The sequence below is a fragment of the Lynx rufus genome, unplaced genomic scaffold, assembly GCF_022079265.1.
Source record: "Lynx rufus isolate CCGP_SWC_20201006 ecotype Redwood Valley unplaced genomic scaffold, mLynRuf1.p SCAF_14, whole genome shotgun sequence".
Classification (NCBI taxonomy): Eukaryota; Metazoa; Chordata; class Mammalia; order Carnivora; family Felidae; genus Lynx; species Lynx rufus.
The window spans coordinates 27,763,411-27,780,990 of NW_025814828.1; the positions used below are offsets into that span (position 1 = coordinate 27,763,411).

General features: G+C 35.3%; 1 protein-coding gene across 2 annotated transcripts in view; it reads right to left on the reverse strand.

Moving 5' to 3' along the window:
- Positions 1–17,580, reverse strand: part of DMD (dystrophin) — a 1,630,689-nt gene that overhangs the window by 1,181,912 nt on the left and 431,197 nt on the right. For both annotated transcript variants that reach the window (XM_047076051.1, XM_047076052.1), the window contains exons 33-36: positions 14,564–14,686; positions 12,058–12,195; positions 9,134–9,286; positions 8,084–8,266 (exon numbers count right to left, since the gene is read on the reverse strand). In XM_047076051.1, coding sequence (XP_046932007.1) covers positions 8,084–8,266; positions 9,134–9,286; positions 12,058–12,195; positions 14,564–14,686 — 597 coding nt within the window. The remainder of the gene's footprint in view (positions 1–8,083; positions 8,267–9,133; positions 9,287–12,057; positions 12,196–14,563; positions 14,687–17,580) is intronic.

Genomic DNA, 17,580 nt, shown 5'->3' on the forward strand with positions numbered 1-17,580 from the left:
ATTTATTTCTTCATATGGGTTATAATATTTTGCTGTGAACGAATATTCAGTCTTTGTGTGTCTGTGGGACTCTGAAAAGAATGATTTACTGCGTGATTCTGTGACAAGATTCTGCAGATTTCACGAATATTGGGACCAATTTTGTGCAAGTTTCTCAGTTTAGGAATATAGAGGCTTATAGTTAGTATATAAATTCAGACCTCCCACACTCAGTTTTAATTATCAAAGATCTTTCTTCTCTAGCCAGAATCCTTGGCAGATTAATTGGCTTGTGGATAGGATTTATCTATTTCCCCTCTACATGTCGAATAAAGACCTTGAAGTTTCTATGTTTAGACAGGGTTTTCATCTACATCTCTAGACTAGATGTTGTATAAGGACGTGTGCAAAAGGTCTTTGAAACTTTCTCCTAACCAGTGGACCCACAATCCAGATTCACCATCATATGAGATAATGTGCTTATTTATGGCAAAGTGAGGGAAGAAGTTTCCATTTGATATTTTGAGCTCAGCTATGTCTTTAAAACGTTCTAAAAATTATATTTTATTCAGAATTTCCTTACATTTGAAAAGAGGGGTCAAGGAGTTTGTCAGTCTGGCATCTTCCTGGAAGGTGATTCTAGCTAAACATATTCTATTTACCAAACAATGATTAAATTGATTCTATTCCTTAACTGGAGACTAGAAAAAAATTACTACAGAAATGGCAGTAACTATTATGATCACAATCTAGGAGACAAAGAATCTTGACTTATTTGATTTCTTTCTGAACTCTTGTGATATGTTACCACAGAACTAAAGCTGAGAGGGAGAAACTTTATAAGCAGCTACCTCCTGGTTCATTTCCCTTAGCAACAATTATTAGGTTTTTATATTCACAAGTCTGTTTACTAAAGAACATTCTGTCTCTAAGAAAATTATTTATGTTCCCAAATTCTCCAAGGATGCTGCATTAGCAGCTGACAATCTTTGTCGTTATTTCAAGGCAAAGAAAAAAAAATATCTATGTGGCAATTATGCAAAGAGGATGTTTCCTCCTTAGTCTGAAAATTAATTGGTTGTCATTATGTGATAGGAGCAAATATACCAAAAAATGAGTAATGGAATATCAAATCTAGGTTCAGACGTTATTTTACATGCAGTGATGACAGCTCTGTGGTTACTTTCCTCGTGAAGCAATGTTTTATTTTAAGAAAATCCAAAGTAACAAAATCATGCTAGTACAGTGAAGCTTTTCCCAATTTTTTTTTTTCCTGAAGAACACTAGTCCTTCACAACCACTCGCGCAGGAATCCTATCATAAAACCGAAATGAAATTTCCCCTTTTGTACTGCAACTATCCAGATGTGAAAGTCTGCAGAATCTATTCCCCTTGTAGAAATTCATAATCACATTTGCATATCAAAAGCCCTGCCAAGTTCTGGAGTAAGGGAACTTTGCTTAATTCAGTGTTTCTCAAACTTATTGAGACGCTAGATATTTTTCTTTGTTTTGGATGACTTCCACCATATTTCAGGAAGCACTGAGTTCAAGCGTGGTACCTTCTACTTTTTACACATGTCCTTCGATAAATGTAATTAACTTCATTTACATTTTTTGACTGTAAAATGACAACGAAAATAATACTCAAGAGGCGTTATTCATGGAAACAGACTAGATATATGTGAAAGCTGTTTATAAAGGTAAAGTTCGATTCAACTTCAAACAATTTTTAAGTTAGCGGAGGAATGCTCACATTAGGAAAGTGCTGTCGTCTTACAAAATTATCACATATGGACTAATTTATATAATATATTTCTTTGGCACTTAAAGTAAATCTACTAAAAATTAATTTTCTACCAATTCTTCAAGAACTTGTATATTTTAGAAATGTGTACTTCTAATGTTATTAACATATCTTATTGCAATTTACTCTGATAAACTAAAAGCTATCCTTCACAATATAGTAATTCCCTTTTCTTCTAGAGAATCCCAATAGAAATGAATACTTATACGAAGTATTAAAATATCTTTAAAATACCAAAAAAAAACCCTATTAAGTATTACCTGTCCAGATTATACATCAACACTCTACGAAATGCTTATTTGTCACTAAATGGAAGGATGTTTACGCTACAGCACCCTCATAAGAGTCTAGGTGAAAAATAGCCCATGAAGAAACAATGCATATATAAAGGCCCTGAAATGGAAACGGTGTCGGTGGGTTTAAGTATGGAGAGAAATGTTGTGCCTCTGTGACAGAAAAGTGGCAAAAAGGGAGATAAAGTTGGAATATTAGGGTAGGCAGGAATCAAATCGTATAGGATTTGAGCTCACAGGATTGCACTGAAAGGGTAATGAGCAGCAGGGGCTTGACAGAATCTCACTCATGCTTTAGGAGCAGTCTGGCTTCACCAGAAAGATCATAGTGGAGGTGGGGAAAGGCTGGAAGCAAAGATTAGGGGCTGATGAAGTAACTCAGATGAGAGATGATTATGCTGTAGACTAGGGTTTCCACAATGCAGATACTAAGGAGTGGTCTGATTAAAGCTGTATTGTGTGGGAAGAACCAAGAGAATTTGAAATGAATTACATGGGTAATACATGAGAAAAGACCAATTGTGCATAACGTCTGGGTTTTTGACGGAAGTGACAGGGTAATTTACCAGGGAGCTTGGTAGGAGCCAAATTACATGGAGGACACAACCAGTTAATTCTTCACTCGGTTATGTTTGACATATCTGTTAGGCACCCAAAAGAAGAAGGCGAATAAAGAGTTCTTAGATATAAAATGTTGATTATCAGCATTATTTACTTGTTATTTGAAGTCACAGGATACTCAGGGCAAGTGGAATTGTTGTATTTAAGAAAAGGAACATTCATTTTCCAACTTTTGCTCAGACGTGCGCATTATTTTTGCTCCCATTCCTATGACAGGTCATGTATATACACCTATTCCAAAGGTTGACTATGTTTTTTGTTTCTGTTTTGTTTTTGTTTTTGTTTTTGCTTCCTGGAAACATGGTAATTGACAGTAATTCACACTGAAAACATTAGGCACAAACCTTGTACTTGTTGTGACCTTCCAGAATGAGCCTTTTGTTTATTGTATTCTCCTGTAAATTGAGTTCAATCACTTCTACATTCTCCTAGCACTCCATGTTTTCCTTTGCTGTGCTTGCTACAATTTTAGTGGCTGAGTACAAGATTTAATGAAAAAAAATCCTTCTTTATATATAGTATTCTATACAGCTTTATATAGCTTGCTCCTTCTATCTGGCTTCATGCTCCTTTTTTATACTAGAACATTTAGTAATTCAGCAAGAATATATAGGTAATAGATTCTCACAGTTTTTGTTGATCTGAAAATACTTGTATGTCTGAAAATATTTTATCTTCACTCTTGAGTCACAGTTTACAGGACATGAAGATATTAGTCTATTGTCTTTTAATATTTACTGTTGATGAAAAGTCTACGGTCAGTTTTGTCACCCCTTAGGTATTCTTTCTTTGGTCCTCAGTAGCTTTTATAATACCTTCCTCATCAATGATGTTCTGAGTTTCATTCAAACCTAGTTAGGTGTGACTTGTTCGTACATACTCCAGACTGGCTGACCTTTATTCAACCTGAGGACCCAAGTAAAGTGAGATTTATTCAATTTTGTTAAATGTCAGTCATTTATATAAAATATTCTCTATTTCCCAGGCTCTCTACTTTTTCAGTCTGGAAATCTTTTCAGGCATATATTTGAGTTTTTTTATTCCATTCTCTGCATCTACCAGTATTTTCAGCAAAGCAAAATTACCCTCAGCATCGCTCAATTAATGCATTCATTTTTCTTCTCTAATGAATCCACTACTTAAAAAGTTCTATGCGTTATTATTTTAGTAATTATATTTTAATCTCTGGACCTGTTATTATTTCCAATCTTCCTTTTCCCTATGCAAAATGGTTTGCGTTTATTGTAGGAATTCCATTCCATTCTTTTTAAAAATATTTTTGAACATTAAAAAAATACAACACTTTAAAAAGTTTAAACACTTATGTTTAAAAAATTTTTGAGAGAGAGAGAGCACACAAGTGGGGGAGAAGGGCATAGGGAAAGAGAGAGAGAGAAGCTTAAACAGGTTCCATGCTCAGCACAGAGTCCAACGGAGGGCTCCATCCCACGATCCTGGGATCATGACCTGAGCTGAAATCAAGAGTCAGACGCTCAACCAACTGAACCACCCCGGCACTCCATAAACACTTATTTTAACGTCCTTTCCTGATTGTTGTCTTACGTCTAATTTCCTCAGATGTGCATTCTTTTATTTTTTGGCATCTGTTAATATAATTTATGAAAAGAATTTTTTCTTAACCATTATAATTTTAGTCTGTGACCTAATTTTGCTTAGGAGTTCCACACCAGCCCTGGACTGTGGTGGTACTTTGTGCAATTTTTTGGCTGCATGATCTTGATCTCTGGGAGATTAACTTTCAAATGCTACAATTATGCTTAATAAAAATTACACATAAGTTTCCATTAAGAAATTTTCAAAGCCTTCGGTTTTTTTCTTACCTCTTTCTCTACCTTTCTGTAGGAGATAGGAATTTAGACAGGGTACTATGGACGTGTTTATGGGGAATTATGCCTTCATGGGGTACAATCACCAGCTTTGCATGAAATTTCCTGCAAATACTTTGTGACTCTACATAAAACTACCTGTTCAAGGATTATGGAATCTACTCTGTAACCTACATTGAACAAAATATATCTATCTGTTGCTAATAACATTATAAATCTCTCTCTATATATATATCTATATTAAAAAAATTAAAAATCATGTCCCTCTTCCAGTATCAACTGAAAGAAGAAGAAAGAAAGTTTTAAGCCACTGAGCCCTTATAATACAGCAGGTGTTTTACAAATACCACCATATTTCATTATCACAAAAGTCCATATTCCCATGGCACAGATGAGAGAAATCAGGCTGAGAGATATTTACCCATGAGCATACAGTTAGCAGACAGAGTAACTGGGATACATATTCTGGGCGGTTCACCCCAGAAAGTGGCCTTTTTTTTTTTTTTTAACGTTTATTTATTTTTGAGACAGAGAGAGACAGAGCATGAACGGGGGAGGGGCAGAGAGAGAGGGAGACACAGAATCGGAAGCAGGCTCCAGGCTCTGAGCCATCAGCCCAGAGCCCGACGCGGGGCTCGAACTCACGGACCGCGAGATCGTGACCTGAGCTGAAGTTGGACGCTTAACCAACTGAGCCACCCAGGCGCCCCGAAAGTGGCCTTTTTACTAGACCACACAGGTGTTACGAAACATCCTACGGAGAAATTCCTTATGTTCAGTTTACAATCATCGCTTGGTCTTCAAGACAACAGGAAGCATATTAGAAATGTCTTCTATTCCTAACTAGGACTGGGGCTTCAACCTCCTGAATACTCGGATTCCTCCCAATCTGTTTTCCCTTCTCTACGGTCTCTCGGATTGTCCTGAGGACCATCATCTGGTGACCCTTGGTACTCTGCTTTGGTCTACATGCCTGTCTGGCCCAGGGCTGCCTGATGGTTCCCTCAAAGTTCTAGGCCTTGCCTGAGCTTTATTATGACCATATGTAGCTCTGACATGGACATATTTCCTGAAGTGCACAAAGTGTGCACTGCTTAGTCCATTTTTGAGCCTTTATCTCTGAAATAAGGAAAATAAACTTCACATTTTAAACACAGCTCTCAACTGTTAGGCACTTTATAGTACCACCTGCAATCTTGAATTGCTACTCCTAAGATATGAAAGACTAACTGAAAATCACTGCATCAAACAAAGTCTAGAATTTACATCTAGAGAGAACAGAAAGGGACATTGGGGAGAATGAAAGATGAGAGCAAGAGAAGAAGAACCAGGGAGCAGTAAAGAAAGAATACTGAAGTTATGACTACCTGTGCAGGATCGGGGCCACTGTAGGATTATTCCAAACATAACTCCTGGTTAAGCTGTTCACTCGTGGCTAATCTCAAATGGCCTCAGTGTATGAAAATTGGGTAAGATGACTCTAACCAAGTTGCAGACACGTGAAATCAGTTTTTCGATATATATGAGTAATCAGTGGAACAAAAAGATACATCTTGGATCTCTCCCTCTCTATCACCTTTTAGTCCTAATTAAAATTCAAAGCCAAATATAACTGTAGTATTAAATTGATTAGTCTTCATACGTATTGTTATTGCTTCTGTGATCACAGAAAACCAGAGTTCACATAAAAATATTTTCCCATCCCAGGCACCTTGTGAATTTTGGATGTCTCAGATATAAAATCAAGAAGAAAGTTTAAGAGGAAATGTATCATAGCATTTTAGTATGATTTTTAAAACATTATGCTGGTTCAAGAAAATCCTTACTTGATTTTACCAACCACCATTACGCTTTACAAATACGTGTTAAGAGTCCTTTTATGTATGAAGGCATAATGACACTTTGAGTGGGTGGTTTGTGGAGATTTTTGATCTTGTGTCTATTTAACTATAAAATGTTAATAACTTACCTGGACCAGGTTCTAAAAACATTAATCCTGCATATATGATTTGTCAAGATATGGGAAAATTGGAATGGAGAAATTAGTTAGTAGTCAGATAAATCAAAGCAAGAGACTTGTCCCTGAATGATCTATTAAATTGAGAGAAAATATTTTACTTGAATTTTCTTTATGGTTGCCTTAATCTTTCAATTCATTTTGTATCCATACACACAGGCTTTCTGTTAGTGTAAGCTTCAGTGATTTATGACATATTATGTTCATAACATCTAACAGGAAGGATAATAGGCTGAAATGTGCAATCAGCTGGAATTGGACTTCAAGTGTAATATAGTCGCAATACATTATATTACTTCTTCCAATTTCTCAGAATATTCAGTGGCTATTAAATCTTAGGGTACTGGGTTTCATCAAAGGCAGTGTATTCATGGATTTTTCTAATGTGTAAATACTATCAACAATAATATGCAGTGTATTTTCCCTTGGTTAATAAGCAGCATTAACAAAATTGTACACTTATAAAATAAAGTTACGTCATCTAAGGCATATTTTTTAAATATGCCAAATTAAATGGAATCAACCCATAAGAAATTCCCAAAAAAGTCTCATCTGAAGGTTGAAACCAGCGAAATTGTCATTTACATAGGTCAAAAATGATGGAACATCTGTGGGTTTCATGTGATTCAACCCAACCGAATAATAAATCCTTATTTCCCAGACTTTGACACACTTGTCTTGTGAGGAGCACTATTTTTGCAAAATTACATAGCAGTAACCATTCCTCTTCACGTTATGGTATCTCAGAATAGGAACAAAAATATTTTTTGAAAAATTCTATGCTTTATACCTTATTACCAAAAAAAGAACTATGAAGACCAAGCTTATGATTATGAATTGCCTTTTTAAAAATAAAATCACAAACTTTCCATTCAGTTGTTTCAAAGAACAGTTGCTCCTTCTCCCTTTGGCTTGTAATATTTCAGTAGTCACAATATTTGATATTATCCAATCTGCTGTCACTTATAAGCCACCTTATTAGGCAGCCAAGTCTAAAAAGCCTTTTAACCCATTAAGTAGCTAGGGCAGATACAAGGACTAAACTACTATTCTTGAAGTCAATGACATAAGATTCTTATGCAAGTTGATATAAGAAGATGGTTCACAAGAGATTTATTGTTTACTATGTATACATTAAGAAAGTAAAATTAGCATGGGATGGTCTCAGGAAAGCAATACATATTTTTGGATCAGACACTGAAATAAAGTAAATGTATGATCAATTGACAAATTCACATTGCCAATGTTATGAAAAAAATGATGTGGCAAAACAAATTAAGATGTAGTTTTCATTTTTGATAAAGGGGCGGTTTCCTCCGTGCTGTTAATTTCTTGTGTTTTTAATCTGAAAACTTAACCACTAGTTGTTGCCGAAGCCCAAAGCGAGGGCAAGCTACTCACTTGCAGAATGCATATTAGAAGCCTGAAATTGCACCCAGGTTGTCTTTTCCTGTTAGTTGGCCTCTGTTATTAGAGTAGTAGTTGCAAACACATACGTGGGTTTGCCAGTAACAACTCACAATTTGTGCAAAGTTGAGTCTTCGAAACTGAGCAAATTTGCTCTCAATTTCCCGCCAGCGCTTGCTGAGCTGGATCTGAGTTGGCTCCACTGCCATTGCGGCCCCATCCTCAGACAAGCCCTCAGCTTGCCTACGCACTGCATTCAGCTCCTCTTTCTTCTTCTGCAATTCACGATCAATTTCCTATTGAGCAAAACCAATACAGGGCCCAGGGCAGTTAGCTAACCACATCAACCAACCTGCAAGCAGCACATACTTCTCTCAGAAATCTCCTAGGCTGTTGTCATTTTATTGTCATTTCCCGTAATTTACAAATATGGAAGCCATCACTGTCATCTTCACCCAAGAATCCAAATGGTATTTCAGTTATCCTTTGAATGCTCAGTTTTAGATACGCTCCCTAAGAAAATATTTAAATTGATCTAACATTTTTCTTTCTTCTCAATTCCTCTAGTGTTTTGGGGGTTGACCCAAACTGAACTGACTACTCATTACTGATTAGGGACCATCCACATAGAATATAATTTAGAGGGTGAGTGGCTATTTATTTTCTTTTTTAAAAGTTTTGAGGAACTCAACAGAGAATGAAGCAAAATAAAAAGTGTAAAATAATAACAGGAAAAAAAAACATCTTCAGACAATATGCAAATAAATCTATAGAGATTTGACACTGATGTGTGAAGATGCTCTGATGAAATGAATGTGCTAACATGAGAAAGAAGCCGTCCATATACCGATAAGTCATTTGTTCATCTGGAACAAAGATACACAGAGTCAATTACAATTTTACCAGGAAACATACGACATTTCTTAACTCATTTTACAATGTCTAAAAATAAAACATTTTATTCATTCAACAGTAGGTCAATTGAAAAACACTTAATACAGTACATTTACTAAAACAACACACAATACGAGGAAATGCAGCAAATCAGAGAGCACGCTAAAAGAGGAACCAGCAACAATGTCAAATATCATCCACCCATGTTAAGGTAAAGAAATTAAACTGTAGCAATAAAATCTAGTATTGACATTCTAAAACAACATTACCTTTATTTTCCTTTCATCTCTGGGTTCAGGTAGGCTGGCTAATTTTTTTTCAATGTCATCCAAGCATTTCAGGAGATCATCAGCCTGCCTCTTGTACTGATACCACTGGTGAGAAATTTCTAGAGCCTTTTTTCTTCTTTGAGACCTCAAATCCTGTTCATGGTGCAGATATTATTACAACATCAATATATATGTATAGGACACTTCTGGCTGCAGTTATTTAAAAATATTGAATCCCTCATCTTCTTGTACAGCTTTACTTAAATTCACATTTAAATGCTAAGTATACAAATAGATGATTAAATGAGGTATTCATTCGTGTGGCAGGACCTACTAAGACAAAGCTAAGAAAATTGGACAACCCACATAAAGTATTTTCTCCTGGCATGTTCAAATTTGTTGAGAAATCTCATATTTAATTGAGTAAATGAGTCAACTATATTATCATGTAGTCTATGTGAAACAGTTTAGTATATGAATACAAATGAATGAACTAGATATTTGCGCCCATTTAATGAGTTTATATTTGACTTTTAAAACAGATAAAAAATCTAAAATTTAGATCTTCAGCCCCGGGTTCGTCAATAAAAGTTGAAGTTTACATAGCCAAGCAACTACATTCACGGTTTTAGAAACCCCTGCAAAAAGTTTCATAGGCCGTGAATATTTTGTGATTAGAAATATAAAATCATCTGAGTTATCATGTAAATTGTTTTGAGCTCTCCCTCTCTCTATATATATAGATAGATAGAGAGAAGTGTGAAAGATATATCTGTGAGTGTACATGAAAATGACAACTATTACAAAAATGCTTTCTCTTTTGAGGCTTGCATGGCCAACTTTTTTTATTATATCAACTCATGTTCCAAATGCAAAATGATGAATTAGTTAAAAAAGAAAAGGGAAAGTGCATGGCTTCCAATCAACCAGATGAGATAAATAAGGGCAACTGCTTAATAAATCAACAAAGGGGGGAAATTAATCATCTTGTTCCTTACAAGCTCACCCAATGTCTTCCCCGATCAATAGAATTTGTTATAATGCCATTATATGGTAACACAAGGGAACATAAGAGCTCAGAATACAGCTTTCATTTCTTCAGAACAGTAGCAATTAGGGTTTCATGTACAGATTTAACTGGAGCAAAAGAAAATAATGAATATCAAAGAATTGCTGAAATATTCATTGCTTTGGAACGTTCTGACCTTCTTTGAAGTATTTCATAAGGACTAGAACTGGAGCCCTTTGGAAGGAGAATATAGTTACTGAATTTGACGGTGTAGAGTAGTTTGGCAGGTGGAATACATTTTCAAAACTGCTTTTAATATTTATTTGCAAGAGTGATCTAAATTTCGTTCTCCATTTGGTTTAAAACTGAGGATGTAAAATTTACTGCCGTTTACATTTTTAGTTGAATTTCTAAACCTCCTGTGGAGGTAATAAATGCCTGGGATGAGCCAGATGGAATGCTGCTTTTTTCAAAGGTACCAAGATACAGCCACGCGAACGAGAGCTGAGCCATGTCTTCTTCGTGACACGACTCAAATCTTGGCCAAGAGAAAGGGCTTGTGGTCATAAAATCTGAAACTCCTCTCATTCCCTAAGCACAAGGTGCTGTGTAATGTGTAAAGATATTTAGAGACATTATATAGATCTCTTTAGAGATATGCCAGATAACCGTTAAACACTGCTGTTCAGTAGGACACGTATCATCCTATGACCAGTGTAGATGCTTCTGAAAGCTTGGTCACAGTTGGAAGTGTGTGAATTACACAGCTTTCTGATTTTTCTGAGCACATTATGGCTTGCTCTTGCACTCCCTCAAGGAAGAGGCCTTTTCTATTTACTATATGTATCAGCAGTTACCTTCAGAACACCTGCTGGCCAATTAGACTTTCCTTGTGGATTCCTTGCAGGCACAATATTGTGTAATTACATTCTCAGCAGTGTTTATTTGGTTGTCTGACTATATGGGGAAAGGTTTTATGCTCCTATTTGCATAGTGAAAGCAGACTTCATCCACCTAGTAGGTGGATCTACCCACATAGCTACATAGCTCTATACGAGTGATTTACAATGAAAAGCTTGGCAATTAACAGTATTAGAAAATCAGCCATGCATGCCAATACGGAATATTGAAAAGCACATTAAAAAAATAAAAGGTTATTTCACAAAACTCTTCACACGTCCAGTCTCATGTCAAGAACTTCCTAATTATTATTATAGAAAAAAAAAAAAACAACCCCTATTCTCTCCTTTCTGCACAAAGCCATGTGAATCACATGGGGGTTGAAGCTATCCCCTACCGCTGGCTAATATGAGAGGGCCAGTTTTTCTTCAAGGACATTAAGATTCTTTTTGAGGATTCCTATATAAATGAAATTAGACTCTGTAGATGCTTAGTCAGTTGCAAAGAGCGACTCTCTTAAAGGCAAAATGAAGTTAATTGAAAAAAATTAAGTAGAATTCCAGGCCTTACTAAATGCATATTAGGTTACCAAAAGACTGGACCTACTTTAAGTAAGATCAGTAAACTATAGGAAGCAGAAAACCTGAAAAAATATAAATTGGTTATTCTGGCAGTTAACCAGGTTTTGCAAGACAGACGTAAAAATATCATAAAAAAAAACTGTATTAGAAAATTAAATGTATAAACACTGTGACTGAAGCATGTTAATATTTTTCAATCACTACCCAGAAAAATCTAAGCAAAAAACCCACAAATTTTTAAGTAATACATCTTTCAAAATCAAAGACACCACTCAAAAATGTTAAATAAAGCGCACACACCGAAACAGGAAAAAAACGTATCTCTGGGGACTAAGATTCTTAAGCAGATTTTATTGATGCACAATATAGTTTACCCTACATATGAAAGAAAAAAAACCCACAGGCAAGGTATATTATAATTTTAGCTCTAATACCTTGAGAGCATTATGTTTTGTCTGTAACAGCTGCTGTTTTATCTTTATTTCCTCTCGCTTTCTCTCATCTGTGATTCTTTGTTGTAAGTTGTCTCCTCTTTGCAACAATTCTTTTACAGTACCCTCATTGTCTTCACTCTGATTAAAAACAACAAGTACAGTCTTCATTTTGGTTTTTAAAAAGCTGTACATCGTTAACAGAGATAATAAGACATGTTACTGAAACACACACAAAAAATTCCAATTTTAAACTTTCAGGACTATTATTCTAAGATATTGTGCTCATAGTTTTTTTTTTTTTCTTTTAAGTGGTTTACTGTAGCTCTTAAAAGGAGGAAGTTTCCTCCCATCTAGTTCAAAAGGACCACACTTGACAGGGGGCACGTGTAGGAAGATCAGGTTGTAATTTATTTCATCGTTTCACACAAGTCATCAAGTGGCTTTGATTTCTTAGGGCATATCTAGAAATTAAACAAGTTTGGAGAAGTGAACTAAACTTGTCATTTATAATATTAATCAGCCCATGCAGGAATATTGGATGTGGATGTGTGAGTGTGAGAGGGCAACAATTTTTAAAATTTTACCACACTCACTCCTAAGTGAATGTGTTTTGTTTTAAATGTACACTAATTTCTACCTAATCATCTATTTTAAATAACCTATATGTCCAAATTTCTGACAAATATAAGGGCATTAGTAAAAAATGATGTGCTAGATTGCTGTCAATATTGCAAATAATTTCTACAAATCTATCATTAATGTGTGTTGTTTTTAAAAACTCTAATCAAATAAGTATTAAAATGTAGGTTAGGGAAATTATTTTTAAAATGTTCAGAATGCATTTAGTTTTTTAAACTCCAAGAATAATATTTTTATTTTATTTACTTTGAAATAAAATTATTTGAATAAGTGCCAGTTTAACAGGACAGCACATGTGACCAGGTGATTTTCCATCTCTGGTGTCCTATCTTTCTTTGAACTCAGTATATGAAAACTTTCTTTTGCAGAGGTTCACCTTGCATGGCCCTCAAGGTAGTCTGATGAGCTAAGATAACAAATATTAGACAATTTTTTTAAAAGTCACATGTATGTGTATTTGCATGTAATCATTCATAGTACTCAGAGGTACCTATTTACATCTGCACCGCATATTTAAACCACTATACACAACTGAAGAATTATTTTTTCAGAGGAACATCATTTTTATCTGAGATGTGTCAGTTACTAGTTTGGCAAAATATAACATAGAGATACGTTTATAATTTGTGAAAGACCTTCCTTATTTTAAAAAGTCTGCGACATTTCCTAAGGCTAAGGACAAAAACCAAAAAACCAATAACAAAAATCCCACTTCATTTCTTTCCCCATGCCAGGTGACGGCTATAGGGCAGAGTCTGTGAACAGCCCAAGAGGTAAGCAGTGTTCTTTTTCACCTTGGGACCCTTGGGTTTCTTCTTTGACATGAAGGAGAGGTAGGTGTAACTCAGCATCTTGGAAAACCTCTTCTTGACTTTCTTTCCATGAGCTGAGTTGGCAAGGCCACCAAACCCCATACATGGGGAGGATGGACTGATTTCGGGCAGCTCCAGGAACTCAGAATTGTTACCACTGAGAACTAAGATTAGTGGAAATAGTTTTCCTATTGCTTCCCATACCTACAATCTAAAATTTATATACTGCCTTGTAATGTCATTTTAAAGCATGGCTGAGAAGTTTCTAGCATTGATGTGTGTCTGAGAAATCTCGAGCATGACATATGTAAAGGTTAAGAATGCCACATTGGTGATGGCTGTGGAAGAGGGAAAAGGAAATTGTGAAAAGGATGTGGAAGGAGAAATAAGTCAGGAAAAAGGGATGTGATGCAGAACTATTCAAGCCAGAGAGAAATGTAACAGATATTTTGAAATTAATCAGGGTTGAAAGGAGAATGTTATGAGTTTGGGAAGAGCCCACATGGTTCTATTCCCTTACTCCCATGAAATAAGCAGCATGAATTCATACATATTTTAGACATCTAATGTACTATTTAATTGACTTTTTGGCAAAACTAGTTTGTAGTAAACTTTAGTAAATATTTTTTATATTGTTTGTAATACCTCTTCTCTGACACAAACATTAAATTACCAAAAATCATGACTGACACAAAACATCAGCCATCCTCAATGGCTGAGTTTCTTATTAAATGTCCAGTTAATCTTCTGATTTAACTCTTTTCCCCCCATTACATTCTGTCCTCTGAGTTTGAAAATTGCACAGGTCAAAACAAAACTGCTGAACTGTTTATTAGAATCTGCAAGTGCTCCTATGTGACCATACCATAGTAATTTGGCATTCATAATAAAGGTTCAACAAGAATACTTTGCATTTGTAATAAATCATTAGAATCACAAAATGGGCAAGGTATGCACTGAGAATCGAGTTGGAGACTTGAGTTATCTAATTTCTTTCCAACTATTTATTCATTTTCACTTCTAGTTCATTCACACTTTTATCACAACCAATTTACCATATCTTTATTGAAGTCTTCCTCTTTCAGATTCACCCCCTGCTGAATTTCAGCCTCCAGTGGTTCAAGCAATTTTTGTATATCTGAGTTAAACTGCTCCAATTCCTTCAAAGGAATGGAGGCCTAAAAAAAAAGATAGTGCTAATTTAAATCAAAATCACTTTTTATTAGAAACATAAACCCCAAAAATTACATTTGTTCAACCTCCTGTTGCTAAAATAATGACATGCATTATGTTTCCACATTATATTTTATGAAAGCTTTGAAATACAACTGGGAAAGTACCTGGGGATGCAAATAAAGGCAAACACGTAACATTATCAGAGCTCAACATACATGCAAGATAATGCAATTCGTTATTTTGTTTTTTCAACAAAGCCAATTTCCATATATTCGATTGAGCTAATTGCTAATATTCTAAAGTTGAATTTGATCTTATTTAAAATATTCTGATATAAATACCATTTGTGTAAATATGTCTTCTCAGAAATTTGCCTCATTCATCAAGTAACAGTAACCTCAGGTAGAAATGCAGAATTGTCTCCTTATCCTCAGAAAACTACACAGCCATCTGCCCCAATATTTTAAATGACATTTTTAGCATGGAAAATATGACAGGCACACTCTCATAAGACAAACAATGCCAGGAGCTTGCCTTAGGAATGCTTTCTTTGGTAGCACACACAAAAAAATTCAAATGAATGAACCCAGAACATTTCACATAAAAATCTGAATGTATGTTTTCCAACCTTACAAACATCATAGTTTCTTTGAGTCTGAAATTCATAATGACCATAGTCTCAAAAAACTTGAAAACCTTTTTCTCTAAGGAAACCACTTGAAGAGTGATGAATAAAACTACATTGAAAATCAAATATATATTCGAAAGAGTAGGCAAGACTTAATTATCAAAGTTCCAACAGTTAAGAAAATATGCATTCTATTGATCTTTACCCTGTATTCAATTTCTTCGCAGTAACACACTAAGAAATTTTTTCTCCCTCGTAGCTTCTGAAAATTCACAGATGACATAGAGAAATCTTGTTTTCTTACAGAGCCAACCATTTCCCAACTTGTAAAACCAACTCAGGAACGACCCTCAGTGTCTTATGCCTGGATGACTGCATGTATCAAGTGTGGTCCCCATCTACTGCTCCCCATCACATTCCCAGCCATAGTCTTACTCTTTATTAAATGGCATCTCCTAGAGGACAACAAAGATAAGTGTTCAAGGAAAAACCAAGTATCTAAAGGTATAGTTACTAATGAAGAAGTGAATAATCAAATGCCGTTCACCAGAACACGGCTGCCACATACAACATGAGTATACAGTTATCTTCCGGGCACTTTTACACACACCAGAAAGGATTTATGGGCTCTTGTGAAAAGTGACTCATTTTCAATATTGCTTTTAAATCCTAATGAACATCCACAATGTGAAAAGTCATAAAAGGTTCCTGAACCAGTAGAGAATGATAGTATCGTACACATATTTAAGGGATGTTTCCATCTCTGTATTATGAACATACTTCTACGCTTTAAAAACATATTGCTCAAAGTGTGGTAAAAGCAAAAAAAAAAAAAAAGCTTTAGCATCAAGATGAAACAATCTTAATGTGATACTATTCTGTGTCAGTGAATTGTTCGCATTTGCTAATTTTTAATTAGATCAACTTCATTGTTCTACATAATTTGGTGAAAGTAAAATGATAGGTACTATTTACAATAACTTTTATTGAGTGCTTGGGTGTCAAAATAAAATGGGTCCATTTGCTGGCAGATTTATCTGTTCTACTTTGTACGCTTCCTATCTAGCTCACTCTATCTCCATATAATCCAATACAGAAGGTAATTTCAAAGGCTTCACATTCAGGTCTCTATGCCTCTTTCTCAATACTGCTTGACTAAATGCATTGTATTATCTTCCAAATTTAACTGTAACTTTCATAACACCTCCCAAATATTCATCTTTAGCTGGTGCTTCACTTCTGAATTTTAATACAGACTCTCCTAGAGCCAGCTGATACCTCACTTCAAGTTCAACATATCTAGAAAGGAGCTCATTATCTTTCCCCCAAGCTGCTTGCAACACCAACTTCCCTAGTTCTGTAAATAGAAGACTACTTTTCTCACTCATCCAAGCTTAAAATGTGAGTCATGTTATTTTTCAACACTTCACTCTAGTAAAATCATTGTGAACTCATTCACCATGATCTACTTGCTTTCTATTCCCAGAGACACCATATCTCCTAGTCCTCACACAGGAATTAAGGCAACAACCTCCTTATAGGGGTATAATCTCCTTCTCATGTCACCAGTTCCATCCTGTGCACTGTGATCAGGTCAGTATGCTACAAAAACACGGCTTTCATTAACCTATTTTTCTCTTCAAAAAGTACAAGTAGAATAAAGCCTGAACTCCAACATTATAGTCAAGGCTTCCCCTAACATTGTCCCAAGGACCTTTCTAGCCCTATTTAAGTGTTCCCAGTATCAACCTTTCTTACAAGCCTATTGGTGAACTCTGTGTATTACCCCCCCACCTTGGCCTTTAGAATGTTTTTAATCTTTGGTGAAGAGCCTAAGCTCCTGAATGAGAACACCTAGACTGAATTGGGATGCCACCATTTAGTAGCTGGGGGATCTTGCACAAGTTATTTGTCCTCTTTGAGTCCAGTTACTCTATTGTAGCGTGAAGATAAGAAGAATATCTACCTTACAGGGGTGTTATGAGAATCAAATAAATTAGAATGTTGTCTGAGATACAATAAATGCTCAGTTAATATCGGTTACTATTTTCACTCTAAATCCTATGTATCCATATGACATATGATAAACACTCAGTAAATATTGACTCTTAATGTTGCCTCTCAAAACTGTACCCATCCATGACTTCATTAAAAGATATTCTTTTGAAAACATATGGTTTATGAAGAATAAAATAAATGCTTATTGCATTAGCATTTCTACTTTGCCAAGGTATTTGACAAAGTCATTAAATTCTGATGATGAACATG